This window comes from Mixophyes fleayi, chromosome 3 (genome assembly GCF_038048845.1).
Source record: "Mixophyes fleayi isolate aMixFle1 chromosome 3, aMixFle1.hap1, whole genome shotgun sequence".
Classification (NCBI taxonomy): Eukaryota; Metazoa; Chordata; class Amphibia; order Anura; family Limnodynastidae; genus Mixophyes; species Mixophyes fleayi.
In genome coordinates, this window is record NC_134404.1 from 90,467,688 (window position 1) to 90,492,948 (window position 25,261).

Consider the following 25,261-nt stretch of genomic DNA (forward strand, 5'->3'; position numbering starts at 1 on the left):
GGTTAGTGTCCATTGTTGGTGGGCTTCATTCGTAATATTTTTATGGACCTCTGAATGTAGTTAGATGCTTTTCCAGAACACTTGCTTATTCTGCATATGCTCTGCTAAATAAGTATACTTAGAGGTTTGGGAGCAATAGCAAGCCAGGGACAGCTAGACAAATGTTTTAGAAATGTAAAGCAGTACACAGCTGTAATCTGAACTCCAGCAGGGTTATACATGCCTCAGTATAGGCTCCAGGCGGAGCCCCCTGTAAACTTCAGTGTTTACCTTTTAGGGCTTGTTCATACATGTTTACCCTCAGCACATTAGTCAAATGAATCACCTATGGCAGCCACTCTGAGGCCAACACTGCAGCATATCCATTGCGGTAGGCAGTTTATAAGGTGTGTGCGCTAGTGGTAAACAAACACAGTGCTAAGATTGCCCAAGACATCACACACATACAGTAAACATAACTAGCATCATCTTCAAGCAACAAGTTAAATAAATGTATGAAAAATTAACCTGTGAATATACATTTTAATTTTAAAAAAATAATTATATATAATCTCTTCAGATTCTGTTTACTTTTACAAACCCTGTCTTTAAATAATCTAATAAAAAGAAAAGAAAAGCAATGGCAGCTCTGTGATGCTGGGCGTCTTACAGCAGAATTATGAAGCCAAACAAGTTGTTCATTGAAGGATTAATAACACCAGAGGGAATACACACATCTATGAACAACCATTGAGAAAGCCATTAAAACACTGAACATTCAGAACTCGGTGTAGTATTTGCACATCGCAAGAGAATCCCTTCCCATGTTTGACTTTGAATGGCGCTGAAGTGCTCTTGGGATAAGGTTACGCACAAAGGCAAGCAGGAGGTAAAGAGGGAGTGTACTGGCCGATACGTCCCTGGATTCTAACTGGACTGTTACAAAGCACTCTAATCCTGGAATGCTGCCAGCTGGGGGAGCGTGACGCACTCACTAACATCTAAACGCATGTGGGCCAGCATGTATGACAGATGAATTATTTTTAAACTACGCATAAGGACTCAAAGGAAGGGAAAAGGAAACGCGGTATAACTATTCATTAATTATCCTTAAGGGCTGGGGACAAAAAGAGAACCATTTGCAACATATGGAGCAGCAGTAGTAAAAATCAATTTATTGCATAACATGTTCAAGGGATTAGCCTCTATCATAGCGACCAGAATAGGTAGCACTGAACCCTATTATGACAGGAGAGAACAAATGTTCTACAGACGTCATCCCAAAGCTAGAAATGTATTGCTGGTCTGATATCTGATATATGAAAGCTCCAGATAAGGGAAGTGTTGTAATCTCATACAGCAAAAAAAAACAACCAAAGTAATAACTGTGTGACAAAGCACATACACTGGTACAATATACTGAATGTGTGCCACATAAGACTGTTTTAAAGCATTAATATATAGTATAGCATTAAAGCATGTTGGATGCAAGCATAAGCAACGATGAAGCATACCACAATTCTTTCTTCTGCTATAGCAACAGCTGCTATATGTTCTGAAACATTAAACACTGACAAGCCCGTAGTGCCCAGAAACCACGCAGCACCTTCCCGGCCCACGGTGTTGTGGAATGTATGATCATTTATACCTGAAGCCATCATGAATGGGACATCACAAGGGCAGCCACAGACAGCACTGAGTGCTGTCCTCTTAAGCAACCACAAAAGGAGAGATAAACACTGGAATATATACAACAACAGTAGTCCTTTCACTTCAGCACAAGTTAACTGTAAAGCTTAACCTAGTGACTATTTTACTCCGTGCATATTATACGTTCTCCTTTGTTTCACATTATTTTTTTGCTTTTCTGTGCATCATGTGGAGTCATAATAAAACAAATTAAAACAGGGGACAATTGCAGGCTTGTCACTAAGTACTAGTCAATACTATAAATTAAATTAACTCCGATTATATTTGAAAGTATTACTGTTTCGCTGTTCAGGAACAGTAAATAATACAGAACTTGTTTTTGTCCATTAAAGAGACGATTCATGTCAAAGGAAACCCCTGTAAGTAACTATGTAACAGAGAGTAAGAGCATGGACATAAAAGTAATTGAGGACATAATTTACGGTAAACTGAAAATAATGAACTGATCATTTATATTTCTACACTTTATAAAGATGTACTAGTTCCTTCCAACTACACAATATAATAAGATGAATGTGAAATGAAAAAAAAAATAAAAAATGAATACCATTGTGATTTCAAAAGCAGCTCATGTAACTTAAGAAAGGAAGATAAAGCATTTTATTGAAGCATCATCCCTCAACTGACCCTAAAGTCAGTCAACCCTTTAACTCCCCTGTAATGAAATAGGCAGTTATTGCAGAAATAGCACTAAATGATGTCTGATACTGTAACGCTAGTACTGCAGAGAATTGCTTTTGTGACAGTGGCTATTTGTACTGCATGTGGCTTGTGAGTATGAATACTTCATTCCAGCTTGTTTTTGAGATTGTGAACTTAAAGGTCAAATCCTGGCAATTTAAGTGTAGTAACCTTTAGAGAGCCCCTGATGAGCCTGTGCATGACTCCAGCCATACTTGATATATGAAGACAAAAACACAAAAGCTGGAGTCTTACACTGAAGCAACACTGCAGAGCAGCTCCCAGCTTTCATTAGAGTAGAATATTCCCGGCTGCCTGCGCTTTCCCTGCTGCCTCTATGAAAACCAATACCTCCAAGCTGCACTGTGTGTTGTTTATGTGCAGCTAAAGTTAGCAGCTGAAACAGGCACCGTGGAAAATAAATCAAAATTGTGCGTAGGTACGATATAGATATGCTGTGAAGAAAAGGTATGAAACTGGAAACGGAGATGAGAAGAAAAATAATAAGCACATCAGTGTGCGTGTTGCATATGAAATGGTTGCTGTGGTTTTAGAAGATGGAAACAGTGTGGTTTGCACACCAATCATGACAAATAAAATGTTCATTCCTGAATTAACACTTTGTATGCGTACAATTTTTTTACTAAATTGCCCAAGATATGTTTTTCAGGAGGCATGCAAGAGATCCCATGGCCCTGATCAAGTGGCCTTGTTGATGTTGCGGACGATCACATCTGTGCTCGGGATGCAACTGGATGCTATATTAAGAGCTGCACATATCATAGCATTTGTGTTTAAATGTATATTCCTGGACAATTTGTATGGGTATCACTCTCAAAACACATTCGATTCTGTGAAATCAGTTTGTGACCATCTTTAAATCCTCAACTTTAAAAAAATAAACTAAACAAAAAAAAAGTTAAAAAAAAAAAAGAACAGCATTTATTGTATTTCAACAGTAAAGCTTTATGAACAGAGGATCACATTCCTGTTTTCTCACTTTATGAAGGCAGAGAGGTTTTCCACAAGAAGCTCAGTCTAGCATTTATTTCCTACAGAGCAAGTACCTTACAGATCATTCCAGACTCCCTCCTCCTCTGTGCATCATTCTTACCTATACCCCGAGAAGGGACCGTAAATCTGGCAGTATTTGGGACGATAACAGTAACACTGTACCTGGTAGCTTTAAAGCTGATGAGAGCTTCACTGCTAGTCAGAACCCACTGTGATGTGTATGTCTAGACCTATCATAAAGGTATTCTTAAACAGAGCCATTACATTTATACATGTAGGTATTGGGCAAGAGACAAGTCAATATAAATAATCCAGCCATTACAAAGGCTGACATCTGAAGCATGTATAATTCCGAGCGGACAATGAATATTTACACCAGGAAAGAGTGTTATTGCAGTCTGTGGAGAAGTGGCTTGGAGCCAGACATAGACTAGGATGCATCACATATTTCAGGGACAATAAGTTGTTTTTAATAAGCAAAATGTAATCCAGCAGAGTGTAAATATGCCTCTGTTTATAGAATATTTGAGGAGGAGGGAGTAAAAACCTTCCAAACAAAGTATATATTTATTACATGGATGTGACTAATTATAGCTCAACAAAGGTTCAGTCACACGACATTCCCAAGCCGTTTGTTTTGCTCTAGTTAGGACTATTTTTAGTATCTTTTCATTGCAATTGCTGAATTTTCTCAGCGCCTTTCTTTTATATCATCTTGTGGTTTTACAGTCTTCAGAAGTATGCAGAGCTCGGAGAGCTTTTTTTTTTCCCTGGGAAGAATAGAGTATAAACGCATGCCAAAACCATTATAAGCAAAACCGCACATCAGCACCATTTGTGCCACGCGTCAGATACCCATGGTTAAAGATCTCTGTCACCACAGAGACACAATCAACTGAACTGCAATCTCGCTACTCACAATCTGAAAAGGATATATACACGTTCTGTTTTTTTGGTTTTAAAAAACAAAAAAACAAAAACAAAAAAAAACAGGGGAAGAAAAGATTTTGCACTCACTTTCTAAATACACGTTATAAATTGTATACTGCAACTGTGTACTTAGAGCAACTTAAATTCAAGTACGTACGTATCTGTGAACCCTGTTCCTGATGCAAAAACAGTATTTATATAAAAGACCAGAGTTTTATATCATTCAGGTGCAGATTGAGAAATGCCTACATGTACCTTGACTAATCCCCAAAACAAAAAAAAACCCACTATGACAGTTAAGTTTAAAATATCAACTTTAGGTTTCCATCTATACATCCTGTCTATGCCGACAGTAACCCATGGCTATACACTTCAAGGGATAAGTAATGCTGGATGTGTAGGCTTGACAAGTTCTCAGATGAAATAACTGATAGAAATCGTGACGGTCAGCACTCAAGACACAAACATTGAAATGGCAGGAAACATTTAGGATACAGTCCTAGAACAGATGTGTGTACTTAATTACTAATGATTAGCAAGAGTTTGTTTGGAAAGAGATATGCAGAACACATAAAATGAGAGCAGATGCCCTCTCTCTCTTTTATTTTTTTAAACAAGTCCAGGAACATCATGTGCCCGTGTTCAGAAATATCTGGGGAAACTATTAAACTGCTTTGTTTTCAGATAAACTACACAATATAGGTGCAGCGTAAAAACAAAAACGAATGTGTTTAAACAATCCTGCAGACCACATATCATACATGATCCATATAGGTAAGTAAAGGCATCCCCTCAAATGTACACCATAACATCCTTACAGCAATGCCAGAGGTAAAGTCAACTGGAAAATGCTAAATTGGGTTTCTCTCATCAATTTTTAATTTCAATACTTAAAATATAAACATCAAGCTTATATGCTATGTTGAAACAAGTCTATATCTCCTATTTTCCACAGCACATATAGTTATTCTAAAACTTTTTCATTTAAAACTGAAATCTGGATTACATTTTATCTCCGATAACATGTGAAATCCTGCCCTAATAAGATCTGTACTTCTACAGCAATCACTATAGTTTTTGAGGTCTTCACTACAAGTGTTTTACAGAAAAGATCTATTGCAAAGACCAATAAATCTTTAATCAGCAATCCTGTGTACATTTCAGAAGAACCCCAAACTAGAAACATAATTAAAGTAAAACATATTCAAGGTAAACACCCACTAAATGAGTCAAAAAACTTTCATGCAATAAAACCATGAATTAATATAAAAGTTGGAAAAGTTCTCTTTACATGGTGCTTATTTTGAGGGGACAAATAACACTGCACTAAAAGGCTGCGAAACTGTAGAACAAATATCCATCAACACATACATTTCTTCTAAAAGTAAAAACAATACTTAAAAGCAAGAACCCCTAATGTAGAAAACTAAATCCTTCCAAAGCGTTTTTTTCAACTTTATTTTCAATTTACATAGAAAATACATGAACAGTCATGAACAATAAGTGTAGTGAAACAACAGCTGTCCCCAACAGGGTTCCTACACAGGATTATTAATGGTCAGAATCAACTAAACATGACCTATTAGACAAAAAACTCCACATATCAAAAAAAAAAAAAAACACGCACACACCTTGGCATTGAGCATGACACAAGCAGATATAGATGTAAAAGTTCCAACACTTTGACAGATTTAGAGATAGTTCATATTAATGTGTGCAAATTGTTGTCCTATATTATCAGCTATTTGGCTGTTGCATTGTCTGTCGGCTGTATTACTGGGGAGGTGTGGGAAAATATCTCCCTCCATAAGCACAACTTTCTCTCAAATATCTTATCTTTTAATAAGCTCCAGAAACTTTTACATATACATTTGTTAATGTTATTCACAGCTTTTTTTATATAATCCAACTTTTATTTTAGATTTAGTGGTCCTTTAAACCGATCAACATGTGACAAGGTGTATTCCTAATATAACAGGGTTGTGTATTCCTAATATAACAGGGTTAGTAGTCTAATCCACTCAACTGACAACACCTTTAGCACATTTTTGGCAATGTGTTAAAAAGCCTTTTCCGCAAAAGGGTTAAAGCTGCAATTACTGAAGATAATAATAGTCACACAGTCTTAAAGCCAGAGATCGACTATAAAGAGCAACTTTTTTGCTCTTAAATAGACTCAATGGGAAACCCTCTTCACAAAGCTATTTTGCCTCTGCAGGCATTCACAAGATCTTTCTCCAGAAGGTAGAGTTTATGCTAAAAGCTGGGGCTTTGTGGGGGCGGAGAGAGCTATCGGATAGCTGTAAGCTGTGGCCTGAAGCCATTAAATTCTTTGCTGCTCCCTGCTTTCCCCGCGTATCATTTTCCGATCGCACAGAGCTTTCATCAGCTGCGTGACCTCACGTTTGAGGACACATTTTGAAAGTAAAGCTCTCTTGGGGTTTCCAGCTCACAGCCATCGTGGCTACGCACAGAGCCAAACATGTGCTCTGCAGAAAGATGTTTACAGTCTAAATTCCAGTACAGTTCAACTGTATTACATTATGCTCCATTCTGATCATAACTCCATAGAAAAGGTCTTCCAAAATGCACTGGTCACAAAGCAGGTTTAGGTTATTATCATGGCTATATTAGTTTAAAAAACACATCTGAAGAGCTCGACCTGCTTCTTGAAGATTACGCTTACACCCCTGTATAGACCAGAGAGCTGTATACAAACGATGGCTGTCCCGCTGTTGTTGGACGTGTAGGTTGGTTCTCTAACATACATCATCATTAATGTAAAGCTTACATCACCCAATTTTTAGTATCCGCACACTGGGTGTTCCTCAACACCCCACCATTTGTTGGCTCTTTCTCAAAGCATGAAATGACGTGATCATTATAATGCTCACCAAGTCTAAAGACATGAGAATGTGGCACTTCTGACGCTCAATCAACATCCCACAAACAACATTGCCTTCAGGAGCAATGGGATAAGCAATCTTTGCCTAGATCTCTTTAAAGTCATCAGTAACGCTAACAGCTGTTTTAATACTTTCTAGGTGAGAAAATGATAGGCATTGCAGACACTCCTAAATAGTTTTTTGTTGTGTTTTTGTTTTTTTAAACAGCTACTTTATATATAAAAAGGCACATCCTGCTCATACAACTTTAGTTGGACCTTTATTGCACACAGCTCTTCATACACAGCTAGGCTGGGCAGTATCTGCATGCTATTTTCACAACACAGCAGATTCTCTTACTGTTTATGCCAAGAGAAAACACAACATTACCTGGGAGTAAAACAAAAACCTTCTCACCCGTCAACCTTTTTGCAGCTCAAGTACGGATAGTGAAAAGTTAGCAGCCAACAAACCTGTTTACACATTTACATTAAATATAATTTATTCAGTGGCGAAGGGTTAAGTGTCTGCCAGTTCCCAGCCTGTACTCTGGCCTTGCAGTGGCAAGGAGTCAGGTTGATATAACATTGATTTCATTACAATATCCCTAACCTAAACGCAGACTTGTGTGTCTAAACTGGCCTGGGACCAGCCTGCTTTCTGCCAAAGGTTTGAAGAAAAGAGGAATCGAGGACACGAATCACAGAAAATGTGTGATACAGTCTAGGAATTCAAGGTCGGACTGTTTAGAAAGGGTGGAGGGTTGTAAAATACTTGACGTTTTCATACTGAATGAAATTTGAAAAAAGAAAGCAAGATTGTTCAAACAAGATACAGAAGTCATGCCAGAAAGTTAGTAATGCAAAAACTTCCAAATTTAACCCCTCTCGCACAAAAATACCACCAACACATTAAGTCCATATGTTACTTCGTTCTCAATAGCAAAACAGGCAGGATGGAAAGCCAGAAGTAGACAAAGTCATGTTTAAATAAATGCTTTGAACGTTAGCTACAGACACTAAGTACAGGGCCAGCAATGCATGTGTGTCTGAGTGACAACAATTGGTGATAAAATCTTCCGGAGTCTAGAATTTACTCCCAAAGGCATCTTTAATTTAATTATGAGAAGATGATCGTTGTATCCTTGAACAACAGATATGTAGAAGAACTGCTGGTGAGGCACACGCACAGCTACTACCTTCCCTGAATGCTGTACACAGGACAATGGAGGCTGGAGCGCTTCTAAGGTGGATTGGCTGGACGCCATTCCTGCAGCTCGGCAGTGACTCACTGCTGTTTGTATAGTTTATGTTGACATCTGCAGTGATGTACGTGTAAACTAGTACAGCAGGAAAATATTATGTTGCTGCACTGGTGTTATTCTCATGGATTCGGGCTACGCAATGTTTTCTTCTTTATAACTATTAGTACCAACTCTCCAAGTACCAGAGAAAGGGCTGTAAAGGCAAACAGCCAAGTAAACGTGTGTTGGTAAATACACAACAAGCACCTGCTGTAGATGTACAAAGGCATTTCATGGCTATGTGAGGAAAAATGATTGTTCATTTGGGGTTCTAACCAACTTGTTTTGTTTTTTTTTGTATAGGGAAAATAGAAAAACAATGGGGAATATTCCTTAAAAATCACGCCACACAATAATCACCACCACTATTCAGAGATGACTCACTAACATCAGATTCCAACGCTACGTCCTGCTGAATAAAACACTGAAGCCCTGAAGATGAATAGACATCACCACCCAATTAGATCAGAATAGGAGGGCTGGAGGGGCTTTATGTGTGCCTGATAATAGCCAGTCACTGCCCCACAGATCCGGCCGAACAAAGGCCTGTGTGAAACAAGCTTTGAAGACACAATAACATTCCTCTGCTGAGTTTCAGGCCCCGCGGGCTCAGCAGCGCCAAAAACTCTTCCGTACTGAAGCACATTCCAAACCAGAAGTTCAAAGGCCTGCAAGATAACATGCCAGAGCTGCACCTTCCTACCATGTGGCTGTTAACCTGTTAGTGCAGCAATACAGCATCTTCACATAACAACAATGTAGGCATCCCTCTTCCTGATTAAAAAAAATAAGCAAATATGAGAACCATAGTATATGGAGATTACATTCTTATTAGGAGAACAGCAAAATATATATCATCCAATACTTCAGTATTGCATCTTTCCAAGCACAGCTAGTTTTACTTCAGTGACATCACTGCAGAGTCAGCTATAGTCATCCTGTCATCATGAGACAAATATATCTGGCTTGACCACAATCATTTTGCCTTCAGAGAAGTGAGCACTACAGGCTGCATGTTAGTTGCCCTTTGGCTGCCTGAAGTGCTTAAGTAATGCTCAATGCAAAAATAATACTCTAGCTTTTGTCTCCTTATATTGCATTTCAGAGTTGTTAAACACTAACATTTTACTCAGGACATAACCTTCATTTTAGATACAACAGAACCATTATGGGTGCAGAGAAGAGGTGTTCGTTCAAATTACAGACAATGTCTTCTGTAAAATCAACAATGTGGTGTAGTTTGTCGTTATTATTTATCGACAATCAAGTGTTCACAAATGTACAACTTTGTACTCTTTAAGCGTATAACCAGGTGCATATCCACACTGTGCCTTAGGGAACTGTCTCAACTACAAAGCGGAGTACTCGGATACAATGGGCTCATGTTAACTGAGAGCCTGGTCAGTGTAACAAAACCAACAACACTATGGTTCTGCCTACTTCTACTGTATGACCTTTATTAATGTAAACTTTTTCTTTTCTCACCTAAAATATTCTTGTTCGAGCATCATTTTGGTCTTGTAATAAGTATGATTAAGGGGACATCAAGCTGCACTACCACCTACTGAATAAAATTGAGAAAAAAAATTCTCTTCCCTGGCCAGAGCTCCGGGAGCTGTCTCATGCTCGCGATCGGTCCCCCTGCTCACAAACCTCCCGCTGTCATTTTAGCGAGGTCCGGAAAAATGGCTGCACTGAGAAGTCTCCAGGTAGATGAAGGAGAACAGTCCTACATTTTACTCAGTATGTGATAATAGGGACTGACTAGTACCTTCCATTAAGATTCAAAACTTGCACCCGATACAGGTCAATGCACTTTCCATATAAACCAGCACTTTGGCAAAAATAAAAAAAGAAAGACGTTTTACAGTGAACGTATTATACAACAGCATAAATGCACACGTTCCAAACAGATACTATCCCAACCCTTCTCAATTTGTATTTACAAATAAGACATGATATCGCTAGTGAGCCCAACTCCAAGTAATAAGAGGATTCTAATTAACTGGTTGTGTCACACAGCACAAATTTTTGAAGCAAGGGCTCAGGGACACATGTGTAAGAGCCAATTGTACATTACATGCTCTGGTCCATGGAGAACATATCTTAGAGGTGGTAAAAGATAATCTGGATAGTTTATTTATATAGGAAGTAAAGGACCTGCCTATACAAGTTTGTGTAAAAACAGACCAAGTAGCAAAAATACAGCATTAACTGTAAACAATCTCTGATAATCCCACCTACTTTTTAGAGAGATCAATCTCTACAGTTCCTCCTACAGCACCTCTGTATTAGACCGAGTGCCACTCTCGGGGCTTCATTTTACACCAATGACAAATTAAATACTCAAAGTAAATGCACTGTCTGCATAAAATGTTTGTTCACAATCGATTTTTCAGATTCTGCCAAGACAACAGCGTTTCCTACAAAAGAGTTCTTACAGGATAAGAGGAGCCGGGTCATAGGGCAATTTAAACTGGCTTCTTGGGAGTTAATGAAATAAGAAGCTATTAGAGATTCCAGAAGTAAAATGTCTTGGTTATAAGTGCCTGGAGACCATCCTAAATTTTCTTTGTCTAAAACAGAGAAAAAAAATCCAGCAATGTTCTCTTTCAAGGTGCATGACTACAAACCCCCAGTGCTGACCTTAAGAAATCCTCCCAGCAGATTAATTATTAAGAGATTAGATCTTTTCTTCATATCTGTGGCCGTAGGTACCGCTGGTGTCTGCCTGACAAACCCTTTGCAGCAATGAGGGATTTTCGCATACGCCTCAGACATCATGCTAATTAGGCAACTGCAGGTGGGATGCAAATCTGCAGCTGGCTGTCAGCGTTGTGAAGAATGGATAAAGCCGGCGATTCCTGGCACATGTGTGGCAAACACAGGCTGGCACAACAGCCACAGACGTCTGACTTGTCAATTTCTAGAAGATTCACTCTAAACTATTCTCGTAAGCATTTTCAAATCTGCTCTACATACCTGTAAAGATCGGATAGCAAGCCTATGCTGATCTGAATAAGGGTGTTATGCTCTCAGTTATACATACATTTGCAGAAAAATCATTTTCTCCTTCAGCTTCAATAGACTGCAACATTTCACTATGCTGCCAAACATATTGTCACTGACAGTGCTTTCTGTAACTATTAGTTTCTAAACACTCTCCATAGGAACCCTCAATGCACATTAAATCTGGGATGTCTATAGTGTCTACCCAGAGCTCAGCTAGTTTCTGCTTTTAGGACATGCCTCTGAAGACTACAACTATGTCTAGGTCTCCAGGGAGGCGAAACCTTAAAGCTGCATTACCACCTAGGAAACATTTTTTCCTATAGTGGCTCCTCCCCTAGCTGGAGCCCAGGGAAGAAAGTGCTGCACGGCGGAGCCTCTAGTTCTCCGGCTAGGAACCAACTTAGGAAAGACTGTTTCCAAGATGGCAGTGCAGCTTTAGAGATGCACTGTGCAAAAAGTGCAAAGGGCACATCAAAGTCCATGTCCTATTAGATCCATTGTTTTTATTAAATTAAAAAATACAGTTTTCCTCCTAAAAAAAAATGGCTTGTTCGTTCTCATGATTGGTTTAGCCTATAAATGAGACTATACCATGTGGCGAATTTCTGTGGGAATTTTTTTTTTTTTTTTTATGTAGATTGGGCAAAGTGCACCAAGAAATGTGTTTCTCCGCTGAACTGGAAGCACGTGTCCAAGTATAGAACGACCTCCGCCAACTCTGGTCTTGTGCAGAGTGAAAAAGGCTATATATCCCTCCACACAGCAAGAAAAAAAACCTCCCAAAAATTTGTTCTCTCCACCCCTTTGTGGAATTTCTATACCTCACGCAGGAAAATTAAATTGTGCTTGCATAGCTATGTAAAACTGTGCACACTGGCTCCACCGAACGTTCTCCCCCACATATGCTGACATTTCGCTGTACAATCCCATGAGCTTTGGCAGATGCATAGATGCACCTGCTGTAACTGAACAGCAGAGTGCCACAAAATGAAATTTTGCCCTTCATAAGTCACCCTCCAAAAGCAAAACTAAGCGCAGATTACGTCCATGTCCCCAAGACTGAAGGGGATGCGCCCCTCAGAATACAGGGCTGCGGTTTATAAATGACTCATTGTTGGTGAAAACAGCACAAAAAGAGAACAACTCCCAGTTACTTTCAGGATAAATCTCTGAAGACATCTTCTGAGGAGGTGACCTAGATATGTCAAATTTCATCAGAAAATTGTGCATCAATACATCTCCAAGCTCCCCAGCAAAATATAAACAAATTAACTGCTCAAACCCATCTCACAATAAATTAGATATTTATGTAGCACTGGGCGCTTTCTACAGACATGTTAAATGATGCAATTTACAGCTTATCCATTTTGAATACACTATATGTGTGAAGCTAAAGCAGGAATCAACCAAGAAGAAAATTATTAGAAACAGAGTACCAAGTGTACCAGATAGAGCATTGTGCAGCTCCACAACTAACCCAACACAACTACATGTATAAGACATGAACATTACATTTGTTGTAAGACCAATAACATAACATTCGATATTTAACCGCTATGCAAAGCATTTAGCCCAAATCCTTCTGAACCTCCAGGTTTATAAACAAAATTATTTTTATTTTTCCGTTAACTGACCCACACATAGTGATAACAAGGATACTGCCCTCTTCATGGAAACAAATGCACAGCACTGAAGTGCAGAAAAGCATAAATAATTCAGATGATACACACAGTAGGACACCACATACAAATGGCTAACCATGAAGCTTTACTAGATAAACAGTACAAATCCGGGTGTTCAGTGATGCTTCCTTGTCCTTAGCAGTCATTCTGGAGTTTCTACAATGATAACATTACTGAAGACCCCCCCCAGTACAGCAGATGAACTTCACACCTGTTACAGGTTTGCCACATGGACCACACGATTCACAAAATACAGTGACTAAAAAAAAAAAAAAAAAAAAAAAAAGGACGACAACAGTGAGAATCGTCAGAAAGCAAAAAGCCACCTTTGTTAGGCGATGATTGGACAATCGGCAATTGGTTTGATGGCCGTTTAATCTAGAAGCTTAGCCCTGGCTTGCACTATTCATGTACAACAGTCTGCAATTCCTTTGTTTGCCATCATTTGAGGATAGGCGTTACCTTAAAAGGTGTGCAAGCCACAGTGTGGGGACACGTTTTAAGCCCCTACACCAAACTTGTTATAGAGGTGACTTGGTGTTGAAAAGACTAATAGCGTTAAGACTAATGGTTTGTAAAATTATATTAAAATGTAAAATAAATTGCACATGAACTTTAACTGTATCTTAAAAACGCAAAAGCTCTTTGTCTGCTGAAGATATAACAAATTCATAGCACTGATGCTGTAACAATACCAAATAGAAGTCTGGGAATGGAATTGCATTCCTCTGGTTTAATTAAGTAAAAAATACTCTAGTAGATTGGCCTGAACATGGGAAACTGATATACCATTCTCAGCAGTCAATCACTTCTTTAGCCTTTTGCTGGTTTGGAAAGAGAAAAGAGCCTGGCCTGTGAACAGAGACTATAAATGAGGATTGCGAAACACACACAAACACAAGACAAGGAGAAAAACAGCATGTGACAGGTTTAGATCAATCCAACATTTGCCAGCAGAGGAGAAAATAAGATAGATCAGCATCTTTGTAGCCCCTTTCAAATAAAAAGCCATAAGCAATTCTAAAGGAAATCATTTGTACAGCCAGCAGAGGTTTCTATATTAAACAAAACATTATTCCACAACAATATAGCACTCTACAGCTGGTTATATACATGACACACTGTATATCCTTTTCATACAATCCTTTCATAGGGTTGTTTGTTATCAAAAACCAAAAAGATATTTCCCAGATAACCATGATGAGGGGACTGTTGCAAAATTTGTCTGACAAATCTTAGAATTAGATCTGCAAGAAGACTTGAGATATGCATACAGAAACACAACAACATAATCTACAAAACAGACATAGCGATGCCCTAGGACAACATCCAATTTTGTAATATATATAAATCTTTATTACAAATTGGAGAGCTAAAGTCAACTGACCTTTAAGACTCTAGAAAGGTCTTATCAAATGTGCCTCTTGATTATGACCATTTACAAGATGACTTTCAGATTAGAAACTAGTCATGAGTTGTAGCATTGTATAGTATACAGTGCTACAACTCATGACATAGTATACACAGTACAGTATATACTATGAAGAGAGACTGCCAGGCACCACTTTGTCATGCAAACATATCTGTAGACTTTTTACACTGTGCTGGTCATAAAAAGCTTTGATCAGACAACCTGCAGAGTCTTTGCTTGCTACTAAAAAGGTGACCTTCTAGACTGTAAGACTGTGAGCAGAGCACACTTCTCTCTATGCCCAACTGTACACTGCTGCAAAGTATGCAGGCCCTATATAATTATTATTATTATTATTATTATTATTAATTGCCTGTCTCTGAAGACTCATGGTGATGTTATTGTGTATTCTGATATTAATGCATCATGTAACAACTCATAAAACATTGGAGAGCACTGGAGTAAACTCAATTCATACTTTCCTTTTTTTATTGTTTTTGCCATGAGTCATAAGCACACATGCATTAATCAAATAGTACACACACTACATATGTGACAGTCTGTAAATCGAAAGATATACTATGATTGCCTTTAATCCCTGAAGGTGTACTTTTTTTTTTTTTTTTTTTTTAAAAAGCAAAGTATAAAATATTATGGTTGAACATAGCTGTGCTGTAGAACAGTATTAGAGGGGTCAATTCTCCATGTGTGCAGAGCAAGCAGTGACTGCGCAGAGAGCTAATTCAAGTATTTCACAAAGCGCAGTTCGCTGAGGACAGATTCCTGAAGACCAGCAGGTTAGAGCAGACCTTCCGCTGCTGCCACTGCACCACTGAGTCACAGGCAACTGGCTCAAGCTGCCTGACAATAGCAGAGGTGAGGAGACTGTAAGGGGACTGGAAAGATGAGAGTCCACAAGTCAGTGGGTTATACTAGAGAGTTGCTGTGAAAGAGCATAACAAATAACTGTGGGAAATCATGTTAATATTGCTTTTAATAGGAAGTATTCAATTCAAATCCCATTGTTAGAAAAATTCCTCTAACACAGTCAGGTGCTGTGACCCAGAGCCAATGGTCTCCTGGAAGATTTATAAATAAGCTAATTAAGGCAAAACATGATATGATAAATTGTTTTCTTCAATTAGGATTCTACATGAATATTGTTTCCAAATTTAATCTTCAACATGCGCTGTCCACACAAACATAAAGGGCCAGCATCAATGACCTGGTGTATTTAGATTAAAGGATACTTTAGCAACTGAATTATCTTTAAGTTTTTTCTAAAATGCCATATATTGGCTCATAAACAAAACAAACATTGATCCTGCATTTTCAGATCTCAATATTTAGGTAAGATCAAGTCTAGTTTCATGCCAGCATACAACTGAGTAGAAAGGAGAGTTTGCAACTTTTTTTGTGGCTGCGGAGTCACAAGCATTGTACATTGTTATGTAAATTGTATAAAACATGAAGCATCAACAAAATGAGTGATAAAATAAAGTGTCATGGACACCTCTAGTACCCAAATTACACTTTATCAGAAGCCACAAAGGAGGGGGGGGAAGGGGGATTCCATAAACTTTCCAGCCTTCGAATCAGAGCAATAGTGGCCAGACTGAACAACTGGATCCAATTAGGAACCACTAAACAGCCGGACGATGACAGATGATGTCATTGTTCAACTACATTCAAACATAACCTGATGGAAATGGGTTTGCTCTCTACCTGCCCAAGAGCATAATAGCTGTATGCTGGGGAAGTGACCGTCACTCCCAGAAATCTTCCCCAGTACCATCATTTTAAGGAGGCGAAACCTTTGCATGTCCCATTTGCAATGGGCACACAAGTCAACACTGCCAGGGCATTGCAGCACTAAGGACAAGCTGTGAATGAGCAGAAAGCTATATATGCTTCTCATCATTCATACCACTCAAAGCACTACTACACCCATTAGCTTATGTTCTATGGAGGCACAGCATTCATAGGGACCTGTTAACTTTTGCTTTGATTGGGCAATTAAAGGACCTTCTTTCTGAATGAACTTGGCTACCAAGTTCCTTTAAAAAACATGATTGTTTTACGATGTCAGCAAATTGCTTTTCAATGACAGGAGCTGAAGATATTTGCACTGAAAATGCAGTGAGAAAAATCAGGAGAAAAAGGGATGTACAGAAATACAGTACAAATAAGAGTGTTAGGCAAGATGACCTTATTTGGAACACAGTGCAGTCCTTATTCCCACTGTATTGTACTTCTTACAGGAGCCCGGGATCATGTTACAGTGTCTTTAGCTTATTAAGTACAGTCAAATAAGAATTATTTTCTAGTGATAGGCAGAAAAGGGTCACGCCATTTAACTACACAAAATTATTTTAAATTACATTGTATTGGTTTACCCATAATACAGTGATGGAAAAAAATCCATATTACAAAGATGAAAAGGATCATTTACATTGGGGGAAATCACTGATGTTTTTCAATGATCTATGAGGTTACCAATAATGTCACTTAGGAGAAATACTGACATGTTAGCAATTGAAACTTCAAAAATGTATATTAGGAGTAACTCGGGCTGAAACTGTTTGGCGTCAATTCATTACAACATCTTTTGATAGGATGTTAAATTTTACAATAAAAAAACAAAACACTATTAATATTATATATACACACATGAATACATTATGTAAGAAAAAAAAAAAAACAATGTTACCTTTTATATAACGCCAATATATTATGCAGCAGTTACAGAGAATGTTTAATATTCATGTCAGTCCCAGCCCCAGTGGAGTTTGCAGTCTAAATTCTCTGCTCATTCTTTTCCCCACACGCACACTAGGGTCCACTCCATCAGAAGCCAACCAATTAGCCCAGCCTTAGTATGTTTTTGGACCTGCAGGAAACTGGAACACTGAGAAAACCTGCCCTGATCAGAATCAAACCTACAGCATCAGCATTGTGAGGCGGCAATACTAGCCACCGTGCCACCCAAATAAAACATTGTGCAACAACAGTTTATAAGGCAGAGTCAGAATAATAGTTCTACATGCATTACATAGAAGTGTACACAAACAGACCCTTATTGCTCTGTAAATAATCCACTCAAGTCAAACAGAATGAAATCTTCTTAAACTGCAAGAAAACCAACATTTAGGAAATAATTCACAACAAACCTGTGTCACACCTGAAATAAGCAAAATAGTGACACATATCTGTCCAACGTGCCTCAAGCACTTGCTCATAGCTGACACGTTTACTGCTGTGCATGAGTACATAGTTCTGCTGCTGCACATGACTGTGGAATTGAGGTCTTTGGACAAGTGTACAGAAGCCTATTACTTTGTAATTCTGAACGACTGAATTGTAGTTTCCTACTTAAGAGACTAGTAATACATGCCATAATTGCAAGTACAGGTTTATGTTACTCATCAGTCTCAACCATCTTCTAAATCTAAGATATTTACATTTTATTTTTTAACAATGCTTGGACATCAAATTGTGCTCATTTGTTGTTCAATCAAGGATGGACAAGGGTTCAAAGCAACACACTTTTACCTTTAAAGCTGTATGCAAAATATGTATATAAATTTGGGGCTAAGCTGAAGAGAAAGTGGTTTCAAATCAAATATAAACATGTAATAACTGCTTAAAGATATTGTTTTGTCTATTGAAAGTTGTCTGCAAAGCTTTGCTGACACAGAACTTCAGCTCCAAATCTATATACAAGTAAACATCAATTGCCTCCATATCAGACACAAAACGCAGACAGGCTGTCTCCTGACCGTAAGAAGAAAGCTCACACCTGCCGGCAGACGTACAGACAGCCAGGGTCTTCTATACCTTGCCATGTGGAAAGTGACGTGCTTAGCTCCTATCTGCCAATGCTGGGGGTCAGGGAAGGAAGCTTTTACAGGAACAGAAAGTGTTTGATGTTACCATTTAACAAGACAGATAATGACTTAAAGGCCACTGCAGCCATAGTGTTGCATTTTGCAAGACAATAATAAGATGTGTGGAAACAAAGAGTAACTTGACTGGGGATCTTTTGGTGGTTGATACTTACAAAAAGTAAATGCAGTGCAGCAAGGGTAATGATATAGAGTAAGTCATGCGGATGGTAGCTGCTTAGGACAATGTAATTGCTTTTAAAACATAGGAGCAAGGAGCACACTGTTAATTCAGGAAGAAAGTAAACAAACAGATGCAGAAAGGCATTCTACTGCCAAATGGTTATGGAGAGACTTGGGGGTTAAGCGGATGTGTGCTAATAAGAAGGAAGAGAGGGCGGGATAGAAGCAAAGAGCCCATGAAATGATAGATTCCCACGCTCTAATTTTTTCATTCATGAAGCTCTGATCTAGACACGTTAGTCTAACAAACCTCATACAAAAATCAAGCATTTAAACATCATTATCTCACCCTGAACGTGCTTATGTCTGTTCAGTCACCCACACTAAATATTACACATGCACAAGTATTGGGCTATTTTAAAACTCACAGGAACATTCTCAAAGCATTTTGGAAACACATACATTTATGAACAGACACAAGGCTTAGAGCAGCCCAAAACAAACCAAAGCCCAACTTAAGAAAACAAGAAGCATTGTTAAAATAGTCTCTAATGTGCAAGTGATCATATAACAAACACTAGTTTTGTAGTAATTGCACAAATCGCAGCAAGAAGACGTTGTGTCTAATATTGCAAAGGCTTAAATTTATTACAGAGAATAATTGGATATTGCATAGAATAGAATGACAAACTTTGAGCAGGAATGGATGAGCATTTGCATGGGTTTTCTCCATCCAAATAAACTTAAGAGCATTGACATGAAGCTCATTAGGATTTAATTTTATATTTATATTCCTGAAATTCCAATAATAACAGAATCTTAAGAGCTGTTCTGAATGCACAAAAATGTACAATACGAATTTAGATCTATTTTTAAATAGGGTAAAAATTAATTGTCACATGCAAATCAAGTACCTATGAATCGATAAATGATGAACAATTCAAAAAGGTTTGCATTCTGAATGGTTTACTATAAGGGGCATCAGCACTGTTCAATAAGGTATGCAATTCCCTTTCTAAATACTTTAGGCACAACAAAATACTCTATACACACACACACACACACACACACACACACACAAAGTAATACTCAAATGGGAGTGGTGAAAATGCTAATCATTAGTCCACTGCATCATTCAAACATTACACCAATTTGACAAACTACAAAGTTTGATATTGCCATTTAACAAGGCAATAATGACCAATGTGGTTATATATATATATATATATATATATATATATATATATATATATTTTAGGATATTTACAAACTCACACAAATCATGGACATAAAGGAAGTGATTTGAGACCAATCTAAACCGATTACATTTAGATAACCCTCTAAAGTTTCCAATGACTTTAAAACATGTTCTCTCTCAGAACACACGGGGCAGACTACACAAAATGTAATACATGCTTTACCCAGGGAAAACAAACACAAGGCTTTGTATTACAATATCACATGTTATGATGATAAAGACCTGGACCATTTGAGGCTTTCCCCAAGTACCTGAATACTTATTTTGGAATGCACACTTTTTACTTAGTTAATTTTATGATTAGGAGACCACAACATTGAATACATAACTTTTCTGTATTTTGGTTTACATTAGAATGTTTAATACAGAAAAGTCAAATATTTCATTTCTAAAAGATTTACGGAATTGCACAGACCTTTACAAGTACAGCCGTCATAGAATAATGAAATTAGGCATTCCCCCTACATTAATGTTTTTTCATCTCATCACAAAAATAAAAATGTAATATTTTATTTTTCCATACTTCTGCCACAAAAATGATTACATAAAAGTGTGTTGAATGCATGATAACATTTTTATATCAGTCAACAAGAAATATTTAGGAATTTAGTTTTCAAGATCTACACAAGCTAGCCCTTTTGGTAACACTAAGAAATTTTTGAGAAAAGCACACTACATACCTACATATATATTTGCATATTGTAAACAACGTCATACACCATATTGTTCAATTTGGAACATTATTTTTATATCTACATCTATCAAAACACACATGTAGGTAACAAATTGAAATTTGCTTCAATAAATATAAAATAGATTTTTTGGGGTTTGTTTTTAAAAGACAAAAAGCACAGTGACTGATCATTACAATTTAGCCACACCCTTTAAAGGGTGAAATACATTATACATTAAAGCACTCACATTGGTTTACAAACTACTTCTAAAATTAAACTTTGCAGAGTGTGCAAATTGTATATAAATTACAAATGAGCGAGGTTTAACTTGAGGGAATCAATAATAAAGACGATGTAGGATTGCTTGTTTGAACGTTTAAGTTAGGGGTATTTACAGATGACAGATTCAATGACCTGGAATATGTATTTCCCTATATAGTCAATACTATTTAATATGAAAGTAGTAAAAAAAGATCTCATGAAATTTATGAAGTGTAATTACCTTCCGTTTCTGCTTGGCTCCTGCGTTCTTCCAACTTGTGGAAAGTGATACTAGCATAGGAGCTCAGATCATCTGAGGGGTGGGTTATCCCAGGTTGATGGGGGTTACAATGTTCAAGGCCACTCAAATCCTTGACTAGATCCAGATCAATGTAATTGAGGCCATTATGATGGTGATCTGAACTTTGCAGAGACTCTCTCCTAGCTGTGTCTCCAGACCTAAACCAGACATTCTCAAACGATGCTGAACTGTGTCTCTTTACATCATCCCCAGAAACAGGGCCAGCATTTACCCGGGCTGTGGTAGGAGTGGAGGAAAATGTCTCTGAGCTGTGTCGCCTCCTGCCTTGTGGGTCACCAGCCCTAACAACTTTGGCACTCTGGTTGCGATTTGGGCTTAGGCTGACACGGGTAAAGGCGCTGGGGCCAGAGCCCTGGCCCAGAAGAGAAGAGCAGGCTGTGTCCGTTAGGCTCTTATTACCAGATGGGGGTGCAGCAGGCACGCTATCAGGAACCCCACCAATTGACATTTCTGCATAATTACTTTTACAAGGAGAGATTGGCTTCGGGGTGGTCCTGGCTGTTGGTACTTGACTGTATGTTGAACAAAGAGAACCAAGTTGCATGCTCATATAGTCCCGTGGAACTTGCTTACCTCGAACAGGTGGACGACTACTACATACGTCAGCAGAGCACACATTACTGGCAGGTTTACGTGACTGTTTATATGATGCTGTGCATGAGGCATAAGAGTGTTTTGCCCTCCAGTGCTTAAGATCCATATTCATGTATTCAGATAAGTTCTCTCTCTGCGGCACCACTCTACTTTGCACATAAGATGGTGAATGTATGGAAGATACCAAGCCCCCAGGGAAGACCTTTTCGTTAAACTCTATGTTGACATATTCTCCAGGGCTCTTTGGTTCTGGAGGTAAGGCAGGCTCTCGAGCCCTAGGCAATGTACTGGCCTTACTACTACTTTCTAAAGAGAGTCGTGATGGCCTGGTCAATCTACTGCTCTTTCCTTGTAGACAAGCATCACCTTTTCTGCTTTGCTGGGGTTCCTGTCCCCCCAAGCTATCACTGCTTGTAGAGGAAGAAGAGGATTCCTCAGTGTACAAAGGATGGCCAGAACTTACAGAGATTCGTAAATGGCCATCTTCATTTTTTCTGTGTAAATGTTTAAAGGACCTTGGCAAAGAAAAGTACGAACAGATAGGTTTGGTTGGCTCTTCAACAGAATTCAGATAGCAATCAGGTGGTGTGCTAGTAGTAGAACCACTAGCTGGAGACATATTAATGTAGTCACTGCAAGCTAATTTGCCATCATTGCTCTCTATGGACAGCTTTGGGTTGGTACCATTAGTCCAAATTTTGCTGTAGTTACAGTTGTCTGGGGAGCAGCTACCACTAGGAGACATCATCATATAGCCATTGGAGTCCACCTGTGAATGTCGTCTTGGGTTAATTATCTGTTGTGGGGCTGATACACTCTTGGGACTCATAGGCATGTAGTCACCATTTTTTGTAGGCACAGGAGCGACCCCAGGCGACATTGGCATGTAGCCATCATCACTTTGGTTTGGTCTGTTATTTTCCAGGTGGAGGTCCAGGCACTCTTCTGGATATGAGTAAGTGGGCACAAAAGCAGAGTGCCTAAAGGATGGGAGGCGCAGAGGATAAGAAGGCATCATCTCGGTGTATTCCTCTATTGATGACTGCGATGGGGTTTTCTGATGAGAAACAGTGGGAGGAGAAGTTCCTGATGAATGAGTCCTCTTCCTGAAAACCTTGTCAAGGTCAGTATGCTCCTCAATCCTACTTGACTGGTATCTCGATTGTGTGCCTCTCTGAATGAGACTATTGGATTTGCCCATACTGATGTAATTATTCAGGTCTTCTTCTCGAGCTGGAGGTGTGTGCCCAAGAGAATCTGGCGTCACGCTCCGGAAAGAGCTTCTGAAATCACAAGGACTGGATCCATACTCATCAGAGGAAATAAAGCCACCATCACTAGGAGAACCAGAAACTGAGGCACTGGATCTACGAGGACACAAGCAGTCAGAAGTGGAGCCATGTCCACTGGTGCTGCTAGAGGATAAACTGACAGGACTGGTGGCTGAGGGTGAGCAGCGAGTTGCAGGCATTGGAATGGAGCGACTGTGGTTAAGAGGTGGGTGAAGTCGAGAACTGCCCTTGTGCCGATGTGACTGAGCTCTGCCTGCACTGGGGCTTACTGGGCTACCATCCATAGAGGCTGGCCTTGACATCGTACCCTCTCCATCACTTGACGCCCGGACCCTGAAAGAGGATGAAGATCCATGTTTAGCAGTGCTTCCAGCAGGTGAAGTGGCTGTAACACTCTCTGTGCGGGCTCTCCGGTTTAGCCCCACTTGGCTGGGTGGAGGATGATTGAGGTGATGCCTTCGAAGAGGTACAGAAATAGGGTTGGAGCAATTAGAAGAAGATTGACTCTTACTGCGGGGTCGAAACTCATCACTCAATGCCTTCATTGCTTCTAAAATGGTCTCATGCATATTTTGAGCCACCACAGAGTCATCCACCTGCATCCAGAATTCACCAGCACCCGTGACTGCAGAACGACCAACCTCAATGAAGAAGAAGTTCTCCGAATGACCACATCGCCGGATGTTCATGAGCTGCAATACTACAGCTGCTGCATCAGAGTTAAGCTTAACCAAACTTATTGTTCGGTGTGTCAGGCACAATCGGTAGATTCCAACAAGGTTCTTAAGCTGACCTAAACCCTTAGGCTTCATGATCACTTGCCACACTTCCTTAAAGGCAAGACCAGGGGGTGTTACTTCCCCATAAATATCTTCTCCATTTATTCCATCATGGACCCCATTGGCAGCACCTTCACTATAATGATGGGGATGAGTTTTACCACGGTTATGCAGGTCCACCAATGCCTGATACCATCCTTCTTGTTCTTGTTCACACTCAGCAGCAATAGCAAAACACTCTTCTTTAGTGTATAGAGATACCAAATGTTTGTTCTTTGAATCCGCCCTCTTGTTGATATTAAAGCAGTTTTCAAGTGGAATGGACCTCTTTGGGGCCCCAGACTTATGCCTCCACTTTTTCTCATTCTCATAATACTCCAGTCGGGCTAAACCTGACTCGCTGGCAGCTCTGAGAACGAAAAATCTTTTGTGCATGCTCTTAGGTTTCCTAAGGTAGCCCACCTTCTTGACATCAGAGAAGTTCTCTTGAGGTGGAGGGTCTGTGGGGCTGGCCATGGTACCAATGTATAAATAGTACAAAAACGATGCAGTTCTTGTAAATAAAGTACAAGTACACTATGCAAATTCACAGATCATTCAGCACCACTTCTGAGTGGGAAAAAACTGCAATAAGAAAAAAAAAACCGTGCAGGGAGAAATAACCACTTTGCAGAGTTGTATTTTCCTTAAATCGTTCCTTATATTAGCAAATCCACAGAATAACAGAGCTTCTCAGCAATAAACCCAATGTAATCCGGTGCAAGGAGTAGTACACACCCGGTGAGATTCATCTTGGTTTGCATGTGTGTCTGCAGAGCCAGTGTTCAAGTTTGTATGTATGTATGTATGCAAGTACTGCGGTGAATGGTGTCTGGGGAATCACTGATCACTCTGCTGCCTGAGCTCTGCTTAATCCTCCCACCGGGCTGCAGACACCCCTCCAAAAACAGCACAATGTCACTGCTGGGAGGGAATCACTGCCTGTGTGTGTCCCCATTCAGTCCCATCGCGTTGCAGAAGTGGCATCTGATGGGAAGAGGAGGGCAGGTAGCTGCACTCCCACCCCCTCCTGTTCCTCCAACCCCCGGCTGGCAACTGGAGACTTGTCCCCCCTCCCTCTCTCCCTCACTCACTCAGGGGTGCACGACCGGACCCTGCCCGGCGAGGCTGCAGTGAGGAGAGGGCGGGAGGTACAATGATAGATAGCTGGTCCTCTGCACGGACAGAGACAGGAGTTGCTGGAGTTACTGCCAAGCTCTCCCTCTTCCCCCACCTCTCCTTGCGAAATAAACCAAAACAAGCTGTGTCTGTGTCTGAGTTCCCGGGAGCACCGCCCGCCCCTCTCCCAGCTCCCGCCGCCTCTGTCTCCCTCACAGCAACACGTGACCGCATCGGCAGCACCACACA

General features: G+C 39.5%; 1 protein-coding gene across 1 annotated transcript in view; it reads right to left on the reverse strand.

The window, feature by feature from the left end:
- The window catches only part of IRS1 (insulin receptor substrate 1), a 33,508-nt gene extending 8,300 nt beyond the window's left edge, over positions 1 to 25,208 (reverse strand). Inside the window, exon 1 of the mRNA XM_075201950.1 lies at positions 21,109 to 25,208. Coding sequence (XP_075058051.1) covers positions 21,109 to 24,370 — 3,262 coding nt within the window. The 5' untranslated portion in view covers positions 24,371 to 25,208. The remainder of the gene's footprint in view (positions 1 to 21,108) is intronic.
- Between the last annotated feature and the right edge of the window lie 53 nt (positions 25,209 to 25,261).